Below are 18,492 nucleotides of genomic sequence, written 5' to 3'. Positions count from 1 at the left end.
TGTACAGAACTGGAAGGAACACAAGAGAACTCTGCTGCTGGAGTGGCTTCCCTGGTCACTAGATCTAGAACCAGTTTGAGTACCTGTGGAAATAAATTGAGTCAAGATAGACCAGAATTCCTGTAGCACGCGCTTTCGACATTTAGATGAGTCCATGCCATTAATCACGGCCAGGGGCTCGCAATTAGATTAAATTTAACAAATAAAGTTAATTTCTAACAAGTTATTTGACATGTGATGCATATACAATAAGTAAACAATAGTACAATTAAAATAAAGTTAATTAAATTCTGGCAAATTTAATAAGGCGAATCTCAAGGTAACGAAAATTTATTCGACGCTACTTGGAATTTTTGGTAGCTGTCCTCTCAACTTCCACTATCATTAAAACCATTTTTTTTTTTTTTTTTTTTTTGACAGAGTAGAGTTTACGCTTCATTGGATTCGGCTCTCAACGTTTATAGCCCTGGCTAGTTGAACACAATCATCTTATTTAGAAGTGGTTGTGGCGAGATCGTTGGTGTCAATCATTAATTGGACGTCTACTACTACAGGTGTGGTGCGCCTCGTGTACATTCTATTTATGTAGGTGCGACAAATTTCCTGAGATCCGCATCAAGGTTATGCATGACATGCAGCGCCTGATATGGTATGACTCGACATCGAAATTTAGACGAGTGCAGGTGAACACCTGCACTAGTGATGAGGTCTAGCTTGGTCCAGGAGGTGGGATTCGCCAGCAGCAAATGCCCAATATTGAGGGCGATGAGATTTGTCCAATTAGAACTTGAATTGGAGTATCTGCATAGAAGCTTCCAGGGCTGTGGTCAGATGGTATGAAGGGAACATGATTCCAGTTCACCTAACTTGAATTTGTTTGCGAAATTTTCTGTCGTGTACAGTAGTTACTTCAGTTTGTTTGTTTGTTTGTTGGTGGTCACGGTCTAATCAAGAAGCGTGTGCTACGCACTGCTGCTCCTGCCTGCCTGGCTACGGAGGCTTACTTCGGTGTTATATCCTGTCGCAAAATATAGATGACAAGTTACATGTCTCCTCCGGGGGATTGACGACAAAAGTTAGGCTCTGTCTTTAAATACAGCAGAAAACAAGAAGACTGCCTCTTTACTGAACAAATTCAAAGAATAATGCAGTTTAAAAATGGATATATGAACTCCTTTGAAGTTGATTCGTCTCCAACAGCACTAACACTCGGGTGGTGGTGCAGCGTCGGTAGCCCCATCCACTCTATCTTAATCCTACTTGAATAGGTTTCGGGCGCATTTCAGTTTTGTTGTCTGTAAATGTGTCTTGTACGATTTTTGAAAATATAAGAGCACTCATTAAGAAAAGCAGGAAAAGTGTTTTTCATATCACACGCAAGAAGTCTGTCTTAAGAAAAACTTGGACTTTTTCCCATGACATCAGTTCTGTCATATGTGCAACACCCGCACAACAAGTTGCCTCGCTATTGCGATTTTTTTAAAGGTGTCACTAATCTGACAGCTATTCTGGGTTTTGTATAAACAATTTTAGGGTTTCCGTGTCATCAAAGGGCGGGTATGCACTAAATCAGTGCAACTTTACAAAATTACAATCAGAAATCACGAGTGAAAGTGAATGACGAATGTAATTCCTTATCAAGGGCACTGGGATATTCTCTTATCGTTTTAATGCATTAAAACTAATTTGAATTTATTCAAAGAACAATGCAGTTTAACAAAGTTAAGAATTTTGCAATAATAAAATGACATTAATGCATTCTAACAGTCTCTCAAATGATTAAAATATATAAGTATAATTAATAATAATAAATATAAGCAACCTATGTATAAATATAGTGCAAATGCATCAGGAATACATAGCTATATCTGAATAAATCAGATTATTAATAAAACGGCATCGTTTTAAGTTATATCTCATATTGTGAATACCTTCACAACGAGTTGCCATGATATTGCACTACTTCGAATAAGTAACGCTTCACCTAAGGAGAAGACTAATGTTACTTATTCTCAGATGGATACCACCACCCAGACGGCACCGTTTCAGGGCTATTTGGCCCTTCTTCGGTGGGTGGGTAGGTACCCGAGTGATGCAATGATGGCAAAACAGTTATGAAGTATAACTCCACAATATGAGAGATGCCTGATGGTGTATCATGTATTTAGACTCAAGCGTTTAGGGCATAAGCCTCAAGCTATGAAGGAGTCTAGACTATGTATAAATATAGTGCAAATGCATCAGGAATACATAGCTATATCTGAATAAATCAGATTATTAATAAAACGGCATCGTTTTAAGTTATATCTCATATCATGGCAACTCGTTGTGAAGGTATTCACAATATGAGATATAACTTAAAACGATGCCGTTTTATTAATAATCTGATTTATTCAGATATAGCTATGTATTCCTGATGCATTTGCACTATATTTATACATAGTCTAGACTCCTTCATAGCTTGAGGCTTATGCCCTAAACGCTTGAATATAAGCAACCTATAACGGGCACTGCAAAATTGGACAAATTCTGCCACATTGAGTGTGTGGGTGGGGGGAAATCTCAGCCCGGTTACTTCCTTATAGTTTTGAGGAGGGAAGAGGTGTTTTTTTTTTTTTTTTTACGTTATATAAAGAGGATTTCATTTCGGATTATTTGTCTTAACTCATCACTGGTCAAACTCGTAGAGTTTTTCAAATTTATAAAAATATGAAGGCGTGGATGAAGGTTGAAGCTTAAGCGCGAAGTTGGTGCATCCTTAAGAGTTCAGCGTTCGCCATCTTAATCTGTAAACATTATTTTACATCAAAGACCGGTATCGTGTTAGGAATTAAGACGCGATACTCATTTATTATTTTTAATAACTGATACATTCGTGATTAATTGCGGTTCTTTCGATTCGGTGTCTTTACGTATTAATCTTATCCCTCCATCTCTGTGTGACTTCTTGTGGGGGGGGGAAGGAGCCGTGCGAATGACAGTGACTAAAGTTTTTCTGCCGACAATAATGCCTTCCTGGCTGGATTAATATTACTCTAATTCCATAAATCACTAGACAGCCGACGCCAGTGAACACGGCCATTAACTATGCCCAGAGATGGTTAGTCTATTCTCTCTCTCTCTCTCTCTCTCTCTCTCTCTCTCTCCTCCCTCCCTCCCCCCATCTCTCCGCGCTTCCCCCAACAGTAGCGCTCCTTCCATTTGTGTGCGGCAGCACTTCCAAGTGGCTTTAGCGAGAGAGACGCTAGCGCGCGCGCGCTCTTTTCACCCGTGGCGAAAGTGGGCATATTGACGGTGTTGGTCGAGCAGCTAGCTAGCCAGCCACACACACACGCACGCACATACACACACGGACAGACGGTAGTAAGCACAGAGCTACTTAAAAATGCGACTTAATGCCCCAGGATACATCAACGTCAATGGCGGGTAATGGACAGGCGTGCTGGGTACAGGATCGACGTTCTATTAAGCCATACGCTTATTGATCAGTTAATAGGTCTATAAGCTTATTTAGCGGTGGTTCATGGCGTGAGTTCGGAAGCTTAAGGTCGGATCAGACCTAAATGGATGTACACGGAAGGGAATTTTTTCTTTTTTTCCCTCACTTCTTTTCGCCTCGCCACAATGATAATTTAAGCCAGGCCGGAATGCACAAATTCGGGTTGCAAAGTGACTCAATATTTTTCTAAACTTATAAAAGCGGAAAGATAAGTACATTGTATGGATAAATGACCTTACGTTTGTTGTACACTCTGCAAGATCTAATTTTGGAAATTCTTTCTGGGTTTTGCGCATTTTGTTCTTCTTCGTGGAACTCCTTTCTGGTGAATGAAATCTCACGCAGACAGATAATAATAAATACAAAGTTGATAGAAACTGAAGCCCGAGTAGCAGAGAATTGGGCTACAAATATTCCGATATGCATAAAAAGAACTATAAAAGTTAAATCGGGTTGTTGCAATAGCGTAATCCACATTTGATTCAAAACCTATCAGACTCGGCCGGCACTACCACGATTGCTGAAATCGCTACCTAGATTACAAATGGCGCTGTTCCATGTTTAGAAATGTCAGCACGTGGCTCTCGCCCTTTTTATTTACTTCTGTTTCTGTAATCTGAGGATGCTTTTTATCGATAAAATGAAAAGTTCGACATCTTCAGCATGGAACAATCTCTGGTAAATATCGAATATTGTACGTTCTGTAAATCCAGAGCAGAGCGCACGAGATTAGATCACTTTCAAAATTTATATTTTGCGAATTCGTAGCAGGTTTTAAGGCAGTCCGATAGTTATGTAATAAACTGTATTTATATTCTGCATTATTTCAAAAAATAGGGAAGAAATATATATATATATATATATATATATATATATTTCCTGTACAAGTAGTAGCATGTTATTAGGCTGGACCAGTTTTATTCATAGTTACTATTTAAAATTATATGTATTTCTTGATGAAGTACGAGTATTTGACGTTGGAGGTGAGCTCTACAAATTACTGAAAAATCTCTGATCAACGGACGCCTTCAAATGTATCTAACAAATATTTGCGGAGCACGAAATACGGCCTGAAATAAACCATTCATTTTTATGATCAACTAAATGCATGTTACAATTTCTTTATTTAAATTCCTCCTGAGAAATACAACTAAGGCGATACTTTTTAAAAATTCCCGAACTTGCCTGATGCTACTAGGTGGGAAGCGATCCCGATTTTAATTAACTGTAATAGTTAGCATTATTAAATGGACTACATAAAAAAAAAATAAAAAAACGCAGTCCTATCTTTAACCTCTAAGATGGAAGATACGATTGGTATTCGTGGCGAGTCATCATGAGCCCGTTTGACTAACTCTTGAATATTTTATTAGGAGGATTCCAGACTGGCGTTGCATAGTTTGTGCAATAACAAGCAGTTTGACTCAGATGCCACTTGAGATCAGGACAAACATTCTCCAGACAAATCCTGGTTTGTAGTTGTCTGTTCTTTGATGGCCATGCCCATTGCTGGACCCAGACTACTCTTACTTAGATACGCCAATCGAACACTCCTGGTTCGGTGTGGGTCTGCTTTGTGACATCATTGTGGACCACATTTTTTAACAAATTTCAGGGTAGGTGCGCAACATCCATTTGGGTAAATGTTAGACACCACTGTTTCCATTGAATATAGACTAGAGGATCGGGTTCCGAATGGATGCTACAGTTCCTCATGTAGTTTTCATAATCCGCCAGAAAGTGAATAATATGCCTTTTTGTTTAATCGTTCAGGTTTAGCAGCGTTCTGGCATTCTTCATCGCCTGACTTCACTCCAATGAATCTATTACACGGCGTGTTTATGAATGAATCTGTATTACACCAGCAACAATAGCATCATTAAAATGCAAACCAAATAACAGTGCATTTGCAGTTCATGGAGAACACCTCTGCTAGTTTGAAAGTATCATCTGTCACACTATAATAATAACCAACATGGCGGAGAGAGAATTCTTAAGTTTCTGTAAGAGAATCTGTGGAGAAACAGGAAAGTATGTCTGTGAAAGCACATGTTCTGTGGTGTGAGTTTTTTTGTTTAATTAAAAAGAAGTCGCGAGAATCTGCAGTTCCGCCTCGTATCAACTAACTCGACCTCAACCACCCAAAATTCTTTGACGTTAAATAAACTCAGACCTTTTCATTTGAATAAAAAAGTGACGGCTACTATTTACCATGGAAGACGAACGCATGCGGTAAGAATTGGTACCTTGTAATTGTGAATTTTATTCACATTTTGACTTCACAAAAGTGTTACAGCAGGAGCTCACCGTCATTAAGTGCACATGAACTGGTCTATCGCTAAACATACCCGTGGAAGAAAATAACGTTGAGGTGCGCACTTTTTGGGTGTACATTACCATCCAGTGGGCCACAATAGCCAGGTGAGTGTTCCAGCCATGCTAAATGTCCTTTTCCCAAAACCATTGTTGCAGAATGGACTCGGTGAGGTGAAGTGTGGCCAATCACGTACGATCCTCTTATATGAGCTCGCGTAGCAGTGTGTGGAGGAAATGTACGAGTTGATATACATTACTGTAAGGCAGCGAGATGAGCGCCATGGAAAGAAAACCCACATATTGGAGAATTGCTGCAAGAAACTTGTAGCGCCCATAGTTGTCTTTTTCTATGCCGAAAGAAAAAAGTTTCTTGTCCATGAAAAGGTTGTAGTCAAAAACTTTGCTTTGGACACAGTGATGAACCAGTCACTGGTGGCAGACTTGCCGTGAAAGATTAGCAGTTGTCGACGGTGGTTGCTCCCTCTACACATCGCTTGGATAGAGAGAATTGCCATAAAATATTCATCGTCCAGGAGACAGTGCGAACCTCAATGTGGGCACTGCTTATATCATCGTTCATGTGGATCGAGACCCTGTTTAATGGTCTGCTGCTTTTGCAGTTTATGCGAAGAGTGCAATCAACAGTGGCTGTAATGCCAATTCTTCTGTCACGTAGTCGTAGCAGGATTAGCAGCAATAGACTGCACGAAACCTGCAAATATTTCCCAATGTGGGCTACAATATTTACAAATTTGACTGTACGTTGATTGCGTAATTTTTTGCATACTCCCGATGAGATTCAGCTGTCATCATAAAACTTTGATACATGTACAAGGACGTAACATGGTGTATTTCATGATCTGTTTAACTACAGAAATGTATATACATCCGTAATTGCAATTGGGGGGGGGGGGAGTATAAGAGCCAGTCAGTCATACTATATACCCCATCCCACTGTTGTTGAAGTGGAAGGGTGCACGTAGACTAAACTCATTCCGACTGTATTTAATATTCGGTTGCTGTCCAGGATTTTCCCAGCGGAGTTCCTGGTACCTCCAAATTCAAAGATTTTGGCGTCTGTGGGAAGCAGTTCCTTGTGCTGCTAAGATAAGGTCGACTGAAGCCCATGCCGGCGTTGGAAGATTCTATTATTTGTCTTTCCTATTAATTGGTATGTTTTACGATGGTCATTTTAATTAATGACGTTGCGGAGTTGGAAATGAGCTGACAGTTAATTAAAACCTGAACTTTGGACTGTAAGTTTTTTTGTACGTATCTATTTTTGTATCGTCTTAGAAGGTCTTTCCTGCCATGTAATTGGGCAAAAACGGGGGAGGGAATACATTAGAATAAAATGATATAAATTATCTGTATAAAAGAGCGGTGTTGACAAAGATTGGTATGAAGGAACCGTCAAAATACAATCAAAAATGTATTTAAGATTCGGTATAGCTGTAACGGAAGAAGTCTTATCATGATTATGTATTTCGTCCCATTTGTTCGTTTCCATTTCCTATTTAATTAAGAATCAAACTGTATAAGTTACAACAATTTTTCTTGTAACAGTCATTTTAGACTCCTAATCAAGAAGGGTATATAATCATCTTAATATTTTTTTTCTTACTGAAAAGAAACCACCATGCATTCATCTGTTGCTGATTTACAACAATTTTATTCAACACACTCGCTTTCGGATAGACAAATTTTTGTATGAGTTTTCTTTAAACTGCGCGAACAGAGGGAATTACCTAAGATGTTTCAGACTATTTCCTTCTTGTTCGCATAGCATAACTCAATATGACAACGTAGTGAGTTCTCAGTCTTGTTACGTATTAACTATTCCACCTGTTGAGTTGAGTTGTGGACGTATTGTTTGGATTCCGTATATCGATCTCCTGATGATCCACTAACGATTTTAATAAACGAGGTTCGGACGTAAGCCCGGAATGCCAGTAAATCGCATTTAGGAAATCATTAAATAGATGCAATGGGAACTGTTATTTTACTTCCATTGCTCATTATTTGTGTTATATTTTCAGACTCAAATAATGAGCCATGATTGTACAGATTGAGTGGAGTCATGTTATGTTACTACACGCAGGCTCTTCTAGAGTTTCAAATAAAAGATATTGAGATGCTAATTATTTTAAAATTACTAGATGAATCGAATTCCCATTAAGATTAATTTTAAGTCTAGAATAATTTGATTTGTTTACTGGGCGAGTTGATCAACATGTTCTCTGTTTCCCGAAATAAAAGGGCTCTGTGCAACATTCCTACGACATTGCTTTGTTGAATGGCCTAATAGAATATCAGATGTGGCACATTTACTGGCACGAAGCATTAAATCATTGGACAAAAGCTGTCTGATTTTAGTGAACTGTTTTCAGCCTACATTCCTTTTAACACCATTAATTAATTTCCAAAGGACGGAAAACAGTGGGTCAGTCACAATGGTCAGTTGTTATTTTGAAATATTGCTTGTACAGTGCTGAGGTAATCTCCTAATTACAGTTGATGACTGGTTTGGAAACAATCGAAAACGTTTGTCTAAAAATAGATGAATACAGCGGATATTTCGAATCATATCAAGTAAACCAAAATGTATAGGAAATGTGGGGGGTTATGAAAATGTGCAGTGGATATTACACTTTCACTCACGCCGATGCATTCCATTATGACCCCGGTTTGACGTGTTAAGGTACGCAAGGTCCCTTCTTAACAATTCAACGAAAGTTGTGTAGGCAGTTCAAATTCAGAACACTCCCTATTGCATTGCATCAGTTTTATTTATAGAGATTTGGTCTGCAAGGAACTCTTCAACTCCATCTGCAACGTTGCTAGTATTTGCTCTTTAGAATTCTAAATATTCTTGGCACATAAAAGAATAAAGTTCTGCTTCTACGAAACTTGTACAGGTCATTATAAAAAGTCCTATCAACAGCCCAATAAAAAGCATAAATGGCTTGTAACACTGCAGTACCACTACTGCAGTATCCAGGTATTCGAAAAAGGACTATGAAAAAATAGGGTGGTGTTTAATGAGTTTTTATTGTAGCTGTCCGTTGAACAACTAACGCTGAAATTGGAGTTGTTGTTCGTCAGGGTTCTGTCAGTGATTTCGCATGCTTAATGGAGAGGTTTTGGATTGACATCTGTTGACGACGTAGCCGAATGGTCAGAAGCGAGAGTTCAGTAGCACGGGCTCTTTGAGTGGCCCGTGGTGCAAGCCCGTGAGTACTAAATACGATTAACGATTGTATTCATGATTTATTGTAAATTCCTTTAACCTGGTGGTCGTGCCCGAGTATAAAAAACAATAATATTTATGGAGATTTTGTCAGGGGTAGATTAGCCGGTTTGAAGAGTTTTCCACACAGAAACTGGTTTTTCGTTATATAAGCTAAACCAGCCGATGTTTTAGAACACATACTGTTTTACACATGCAGATCTGTTCGAATTGATCGGTTTCGTGCATCATCATCATCCAATCTTGCAGCTTCCAAACAGGGTCAGGAAAGCTTAAAGCTGAATGAGTCCAAGGTGAATTTCACCGGGGAACTTTTTGTTTAAACTTTTTGTTTGAAATAATAACCAACCTATGAGGACGGCAATCTATGGGCAGATACACGTCGTATTTGATAGCACGACGTGTCTCTGCCAAGAGAGAATTGGGTGCAGGTTTGCTCACAAAAAATAAATAATTAAAAACACGTCTGTAAAAAAACCTTTTTTAAGGTTGGTGACCCATCTGAAAGATGACTTTTCCCTAATTAAAATACAGCCTGGATTATTTACAGTATTATTTCGTTTTTTTGATTATCCTTTTTAAGAGAAGGAGCATTACCTTAGAATTTCATTTATCAGTGTCATCCCAATCATTTTGTCGTTAACACATCAAATACTCAGATCGGACGTTTCTGTGGGATGGGGAGGGTGATTTATTATGTATTAATCATTCGATGAGCGAGCCGTACGCAAGAACTCAAATTGAGGAGCTAATCATTTGATAGCAAATGATTAGCTCCTCGCGCATTCATAAAAACGAATTTTAAAGTTCTAAATTATTTTATATTGGCAACAGTAATGGAAAATATATATATAATTTCATGCAGAAAATGTTCCGAATAGTGAGACTGTGAAAGTGGGGGAGGCTATACGAATAGTCATTGATCGTGCGCTGAAATTAAACTTTTTTTTTTTTTTTTAATTTAAACTATTTATTTCTTTCTTAACGTTCAATATTCATTGCGAGAGAGATGTTAATTTACAGGAGCGCATATTTAAATGAGAGTGCTAGACCAATAATGAAAACCTTTAGAATGTCACCGTGTAAATTTTGTTTTGTTTTGGACGTATTTTATTAAGCCGACACCTCAATTTAAATTCATTCTACTTTTTCAGTCATCTGAAAACTACCGTGGATGGGTTTGAAGGTTTGGAAACAAGAATAACTGTTCACAATGGGCACAATTTTCAGGAATTGTGTGTGGAGCAGAGTTGTCTCAGGACCAGAAATAGAAAGAATAAGTGACTGGATTCGGTGGAGTTCGGACGTTCTTTAGCAGTTCGCGTTATACTTATGGGAAGCTATTAGAGCTAGCGTACGCTTTTAACCATCGACAGGTTGAGAAGTAACTCCTTAACATAACCAGGAATAAAGAATATTAGGTTTTTTTTTTTTTTATGGTTGGTATGGATGGGTTCGGAAAAGACTTTTCAACCCATCCGTACTTTTTGGAGTAATGTAGACATCAATAGTCAAACAATGAGAGGAAGAAAAAGAAAACTTTCAGTTTCTATTGGCCTCCTGACCTTTAAATCATCCATGCTTTCCATGCGAAAAAAAAAAAAAAAAAAAAAAAAAACGACGATATTCTACATTTTTCTTCCTGTAATGACTGCTGAACACTCAAACCTTGTTATCAGAATAATAATTTAATTTAAATTGCTCTCCATAACAAAAACAGTAACATTCTTCATGCGTATTTGTGAAAAGACGCTTCTGATCAATTTCTCGCTGCTGACACGGTGGTCATGATTTCTGTATTTCCATAGTGTAGAAGAGTTTGGTTTTTTAGAGTGGGCCAAATTACTTGGTTTCAGGGCGCGAGGGAATTTCATGCAGGCGTTGTGTGGTTTTCTTTTCCAGAAACTCGGATTTCTTTCTTCTCACAAAATAACCAAATCATTACAGAATACACGCAATAAACTGAGGCCTCACCGCCTTAGTTTACCTTTCGGGAAATTTAAAGCAACCATATTCTTAAATCGTCAATCCCAATGGAAGTGGCTTCAACCACTTCCATTGAAATCAAAAATAAAGAGATTTCGATTCATTCACTTTCGAGGTTCTTCTGCTATGTTCTTAAGAGATATTCATTCATTTGAGGAGCTCACTGAATGTTCCGTTGACACCGAAGTAATGTGCGCCAAAAGCCCCAAATTCGAATTTAAAGACAGTGCAATGATTTTGAAAAACTAAATTTATTCAGAAAATTAATAAAAAGTAAAATATTAGTATTAATATTAAGCACTACCCACCAACTAAACGAACAAATTATGGGACAACGTTACTGGAACCCATGTGGAATTCTGCTTAAGAGTATTTGCAGTTATTCTTGATGTTGCAGTCTCTTTCCTGTCATCGGCTAAGGATCGCTGATTGTTTTCTTCCTGCACTAAAATCGCAAGGGAACAAAATCATTGACGCTGACCTACACAGGCCAATCAGAGACAATAAAATAAATTAATAAATAAAAAAAAAAAAAAAAAAATACAAATACAGGACTGGTTCCATTTACAGTTATTTTTCAACAGGATAAGATTAAACCACCGATTTTAGTTCTTTCACTAACGTGCAGTGTTGCGAATGTGATCAACCATTGAAATCCCTGGTCGTCTCCAGAACTTCAATCTTCCCTTCATATTCCTACTGTTTGCTACTGCGAATTTACAAGGACTAAGTCTGAGCATTGGCTCCTTTTAAAGTGTTCATTTCTTGATTTCCTTTTGACTTAGGACATGACAATACCGCAGCTATTTTTATGATAATCCACGCGTAGTATTTTATATTTTTATTCTTTAATTCTTATCCTGTTCTTAATTTTAGCTTAGTTTTCTCTCATACTACTATTTTAATCTTGCACTTAGCTTTTATTTTTTAATCCCTGTGATATTCATCGTGTTGGAAAATACCGTCACAAAGGTCATTCACAAAATAATAATGCACTCTAAACGTAGAGATGCATATATAATCCAACTCCAAGTTAGTAGCGATCAGATGACTAAAAACCTTAAAATATGTTTAGATATTAGTGGTGTATTCTCTGCACAAAAAAGTCTAAATAAATTCGGAAAAAAGAACGAAACTTTCTTATCTTCTTCGTCACAGGAGAGTGCACATAGCCTGGAAGTTAACTCGTAACGAGCGGTCGTGATTAATATGGATTATGAAGAAAAAAGAAACTTCTTTGAAAGACAAATAAAAGGGAAGAAAATTATTTCTGTCTTATCGGTTTTTTGAGTAACATAAAATCTTTCATTCGCATAACCGCGAAGTCTTTTATTTCCTCCCTCCCCTTATCGAAGGAGAAGAAAATAAGTAATTAACCCAACGTCCAGCAGCCTCTTTCTCTAAGACACTAACAACCGTACTAAATGAGCAAGTCGTGTTAACAAATCACTGCTAATTAGCGCCACCAAAAATACATAATGTACATAGAAAACATCACTAAAATTAAGCGTCCAACTTGCGTATAAATCACGAAGAAGATAAGAAAAATTGCGCGCATGGCAACATACATTTATGTTTGGCATAATCTTTAATGAATTCTTAACGAATCCCTTGAAGTCGTCAACTCCGAAAGAAAGACTTGTCTAATGAAGTCGCGTGGTAAGAGACTTTTTGTAATGATGAGCTTGTTATTAAATTATCCCACCGACTTGCGCGGGCATTACTTTGTCTCGCTGTACCTTTTTTTTAAGAACCCCAGCTTACGACTGTAATATTAATGTGTTCGTATGGAAAATGACTAATTTTGGCTTCATTTTTAACTGCCCCCCGAGTGTAGTTGGTAGAAGAAACTTCCTAAGGAGGGGAGGTAAGAAGGGGTTTACACACACAGCGAACGCGCTCTCACGCACACCGCACATACACACAGAACAACCGCATCTTCCCAGTATTGCACATTCACCAGACTACATTGAGTTGACACATAATTAACTGGCGAAATGTTTCCTACAGTCATTACTACGGGAGAAAGACTAATGGACGCTGCCGATGGAGGCAGTTCCGTTTCTTGGGGCGTTGCCCTCGTCGTGTTGATGACAAGTACTTTAATGGAAGGGTTGGCACAGTAGCATCCTTTCGCCGTCACTGTCGGATCTCTTGCCTAATGTCCGAACGAAAAGATGAACTGGAGTCATGTGACTGTCACCCCTTTTCCAGTAAATTTACTCTTCTAAACCGACCCCATTTGGGTGCCAACGAGCGCATACACATTCTTGAGTTAAAATGGAGATTAGTCGCGCAACGATAAAAGTGCAGATTCCCACTATCAACGATATCTAGTAGGCGCTGTTAAGTTAGAAGAACGTAAAATTAGGCTGACGAGAAATTAGTAAGGAAAGTTTAAATAACGACTGCTCACGGTGCAGTTGCAAAGTGTATACTCGCGAATTGAATGTGCACTCACCATTTACATCGTATGTCCGATTCCAAACTGAACCTTTGCCAAAGAAACGAATTAAAACTCTTTAGCCCTTGGGAAAAACAAAATCTACATCAATATTGTTAAATCACTTCTTAGATTTTTTTTTTTTTTTAAAGTTTCATTTGCTGACTGTTTCTGAACGTATATTACATTTTTATCTGATGTTTGAAAATATAAACGATTTGTCATTTGTTTTCTTTATTAAGGATGGACGGCAACTAAACCTTGGTTCTATGAGAGGGGTACCGATGGTTGCGTCCAGTCCGGTGCGTCACGAAAGTCCTATCCAGCTCAATCCTGTCGAAGTCCAAACATACCAGCCACCGTGGAAAGCCCTAACAGAATATGCTATGCAATCTGATATCGATCCCACCACACCGCACTTCCAGCAGCTTGTTAGTCAGGTAATTTACTTTTTTATGCCGCTTTTTTAACATTTTTATGTCTGTTGTTCTTTGTTTTAAATATTAAGCTTGTATTCATTAAGGTATGCTGGATTTCTGTTGTCGGAAAGGCACTGAATAATGAAGAGGGAGGAAAAACCTGTAAGGAAATGTAGATTTTTATTGGCTTAAAGTTTTTATTGGTTTGCGAATTTGAAACGGTTCTATAACATCCGTCCTTGTCTGGACAGTACAGTGGTTATATCACTTTTCTACCTTCACGGTACTCATCCAAGGGTGGAAGAATGAAGTTATATCTCCCCCTCCAAAGATTATTACAAAAGATTGTTCTGCGTTACCCTTATGTACAATTTTTCTATACTCCTCCTCACATTTGCAAATTATGAAGGTTGAATTTGTCCCTGTCACTTTCTCCCATCACCTAAAAACATGGACTGATTCTGATCTTTCATTTATCAACCAAAGGCGAGACGTTTCAACAAAAATTGTGAAGAGGACTTATTCATTTAATGGGGCAGATCATGTGAATATGATCTGTCCCATGAAATAAAGAAGTCCTTTTCATTCAATGCTGCACCGATGTGCATTATAACTTATCCATGTTTAGCAGTAATTATTTAACAAGTACCTACTATAAAACGGAAAATACCACAGCTAAGACGGATAAAATTACTGAAGGTACACCTGCCTGCTTCATCCGTTCTCACAATTCAAGGAGCGATTACTTCACAAAATACAGACAGACACCTTCGTCTTATTGGAATAAGAATCAACTTCGCAGTTTTGGCGGTATCATTATAGTCTGACTTATAAACAACTGTTGAATTGTTTTGCCCATTTAGTCACATTACTATTTCTGTCAGTTTGATGCATCACTGGGATATTTAAGTAATAGCAGGTCACAAAGTCATAGCATCTGATGAGTCTGTCAATTAGAGCCAGTCGGTAAGTCCTTTCAGTATCTTCAGCATTGTTGATATCCAGCTCGTTGACGATTAAGTGACTATGGAGATTAGATTTATCAGGATTCTGGCTCATTCATCCTCTAATAAACCCTGCATGTCGTAAATTATTCCTTATTTACACACGTTATTTGATAAATGGACTTTTATACCCCGTTATTGAAGTAAACAATCAATATGTGAAGCATTCAATGGTAACTTGAGATAATGTCACTTGCATTCGAACAATCCATGAAAGTTTGTACACCGAAAGATGTCTGTTAAGTCGCCCGAGGAAGATGTTATGAGTACCTACAGAGTGCAGTCTGCCATGGTTGTATTTCTTCATATTCTGAAGAACGTGAACTCATCCAAACACTTTGCATTCATTGGGAAATTATAGGTTGAGTAGAAATTGCGCCAGGTGCATGAACACCTTTAAAATCCACAGCCCAATGTTTTATGCACCTAGCACAACTGAAGATGTCGTTTCTTGTTTTGGAATGGTAAGGGATTTACAGACGGGCACCTATTCTAAGCAGTCCTTGGAAGTGCCATTCTAGATCTATATTTCTGTTGAAATTTGTTACTCCTGTCCCAAGTGATGTCTAATGCTGTGATCTATTCGTGTACTGCGTTACTTTATTGATTCATTAACAAGAATCTGATGGCGATCCTACTCTCTGGACACACAGTATCGATCCGAATTATTTTTATTTCTGTTGCCATTTCAGTAGATATATGACACTGTTGACTGAAACATCAGTTATTGATGAACACTTGAGAACAGACTCTTCTCTGAAAGTCGTACATTGCTAGTTTGAAGATATCGTATATCTTGAAACTAAGCAATCGTTCTGGCTGCATTTACTGTATACAGTGGACCCTCGTCAGATAGAACGAGGGCTATTGTATACAATAAATGCTCGTTTATCATATACATCGCCTTACTATTTAACATCATTATTATTTTTTTCTGTCGCCAAATGTCTCATGTATATAAATTGCAATTTGAGGATAGAAATAAATAAAAACTAATAGATTGCACCTCGAAGTTTACAGTTATCCAACACGTTGACCACTTCAATAAACTGTCTTTGAGTGATCCTGGTGGACAGTCTGAAATTTAAAGTACGGTTGGATAGGCACCTTGTGGAGGCAGGAAGAGTATTGTTGATGCATACAGATTGTAATAAACAAAGATTATTTTTGAAAACAGCAAAAGTCTGACATCTTGCAATTTTTTTTACCATTTGGTTGCGATGCAGACTGTTGATCAGTTGGCAGGGAGTTGCGCGAGCAAATTCTTAAGATGCTTGGATATGGGCATGAACAAGGGTCGAACATCGATGAAACGAGGAGGTTTGGAAGAAATTGCCCAAAGTTCTTTTCGCCAGAAAGAAAAACGTTTCTAGGCCATAAGTCATCTAAGAATCAGATGAGTTCTTTAGGGAAACAGTATTGTGTTTCAAGAATTTCAAGTTGAAACGAACGTTGTTTACCACTGCGAGAACCTAAGAAAATTGAAAAAAATTTAGCTTTCCGGTGGGTGTAGAAGTCAAACAAGAAAGCTTGGTTAGCGGGGTGTTATTTCAAGAACAGTTTTAATTTCTAATAAAGGTTTACCTGTCACGAACAACATCGTGACAGGTGACGAGACTTGGCTGTACTATTACGATCTGCCGACCAAGGCTCAAAACAAAGTTTGGGTCTTTGATGATGACGACACACCCGTAATTGTCAGAAAATCCCGATCTGTAAAGAAGAAAATGATAGCTGTATTTTTCAAATCGAGTGGAATTGTGGAACGTGTCGTTTTGGACACGCAGAAGACAGTCACAGCTAAGTGGTATACTGAACAATGCCTGCCTAAAGTCATTGGATCTATGAAGAACCTGCGGCCAAAGTCAAGAATGGACACCTGGTACCTCCATCACGATAGTGCTCCAGCTCACCGCGCCAAAGCCTGCACCGAATATTTGACCACGACAGGACTGAAACTTCTCGAGCACCCTCCCTACAGTCCAGACCTTGCTCCCTGCGACTTTGCACTGTTCCCGCATGTGAAAATGAAGCTAAAAGGGAGGCGGTTTTCCAGTGATGAGGACCTTCTACGGGCTAGGGACAACGAGTGTGCTTTACTCCCTAGTGAAACTTGGCTGAACTGGTTTAAAGATTGGTTTCGGAGGATGGAGAGGTGTATTGAATGTAGAGGAAATTACTTTGAAAAAATTAAATAAAGCTGTATTGCAAAACTTTCCTAGTACCCTTTGTATACTAGCTGGAGCCTTCAGCACTTGCTATTACCACTCGTTTCTTTGGGTAGGAAAACCATATCGAAATTGAGACTTAGTTTGTATTGAGATCATGTAATACTCTGAAAATATGATTTCAATGTCATTTCTATTTAAAGAAATCGTCGTTTAACCTTTTGATTGAATTTCACCTACTGAAACAGATTACTGAGCCCACTTCTTTTGCTCCTAGATTCAATACTGGAAACCCCCAAATAAGACATTTTTTCGTGGAACCCCATCCCTTTATAATTTGTTAGCTTATCGTAATACGTATATTCTGACTGGAAGGCGAAATTCTAGGAAAAATCTCTTTCTAACGCTCTCTTACTGCTCAACCCTGGTATAGGGGCCCATGAATAAACAGCAATTAGCAGTCGGACTTTTATGGCAAAAAGTCAAATGCAACGAAAGCTATAGAACATAATTTTGGGCCACCGATTCATTTTGTACGTGGAAATAACAAATTTGCTATTAAATTCATTGATCTCATAATGTTCAGGCCCCTCACTTGTTGCCTGGGTATTTCACAACTCTTAATGAAAATGCACTGCTCCAAGGGAGAAATATAAATGCTCTTTATTTGAAGTGTATATCACTTGAACAACTGTGTATCAATGTAATCCGTAACAAACCAAGTTTATCCACTGTTATCTACAAAACAAGACTTCACTCTTGCAGAAGCAACTGGCCCGTTGATGATCGGTTCTTCTCCCTATTTATAAAGTTCATTATAGTTCATACGATGGCATTAGTTAGTGCATTCGATCATTACTACATAGCTGAATATTTTAGATAAATCCAAGTTTGTAGATTAGCATCATTATTAAACATCACATATCGTGAAATCGTTCACAACGAGTTGTTGCCCTCTTTCTACTTCAAATAAGTACCACTTCCCCATTAGAGAAGATTATTGTTACTTATTTTCAGTTGAGTGACAGCACTATTTCGAAGCTATTTGGCTTCTCATCAATGAGTGGATAAATACCCAGGGGTATAAGAGTTGACAACCCAATTGGAACTTATTCTTAGTTTATAGTTCATACTTAAAAGTTCGTGGCACCAGAGTTTTACAAAGGTTTGTCGCGGTTTTCCAACTGATTATTCATTATGTATAAATTAATTGAATTTTTTTTTTAAATAGCAACTATTCCCAGATTAAAAAAAAAAAAACCAACCTCGACAGTATAGTGGTTTCGTCCTTCGTTTGGAGAAGGGTTCCGATCCTCCTCTAGTCGCTGTGCGCCTAAAAGGAGGGGGAACCATGCTTGTCAAAAAAATGATGAGAGGCCTAACTGTGGAAATGGTTTTTTGTGCTGA

The 18,492-nt window shown here is 38.1% G+C and overlaps 1 protein-coding gene across 1 annotated transcript in view; it reads left to right on the top strand.

Moving 5' to 3' along the window:
* Nucleotides 1–18,492, top strand: part of tup (LIM1_Isl and LIM2_Isl domain-containing protein tup) — a 182,517-nt gene that overhangs the window by 142,952 nt on the left and 21,073 nt on the right. The window contains exon 8 of the mRNA XM_090389947.1: nt 13,737–13,934. Coding sequence (XP_090246073.1) covers nt 13,737–13,934 — 198 coding nt within the window. The remainder of the gene's footprint in view (nt 1–13,736; nt 13,935–18,492) is intronic.

Source organism: Mastigoproctus giganteus, chromosome 2 (genome assembly GCF_048544385.1).
Source record: "Mastigoproctus giganteus isolate SK-2022 chromosome 2, ASM4854438v1, whole genome shotgun sequence".
Taxonomy (NCBI): Eukaryota; Metazoa; Arthropoda; class Arachnida; order Uropygi; family Thelyphonidae; genus Mastigoproctus; species Mastigoproctus giganteus.
This window is presented reverse-complemented; position numbering and strand designations above follow the sequence as displayed.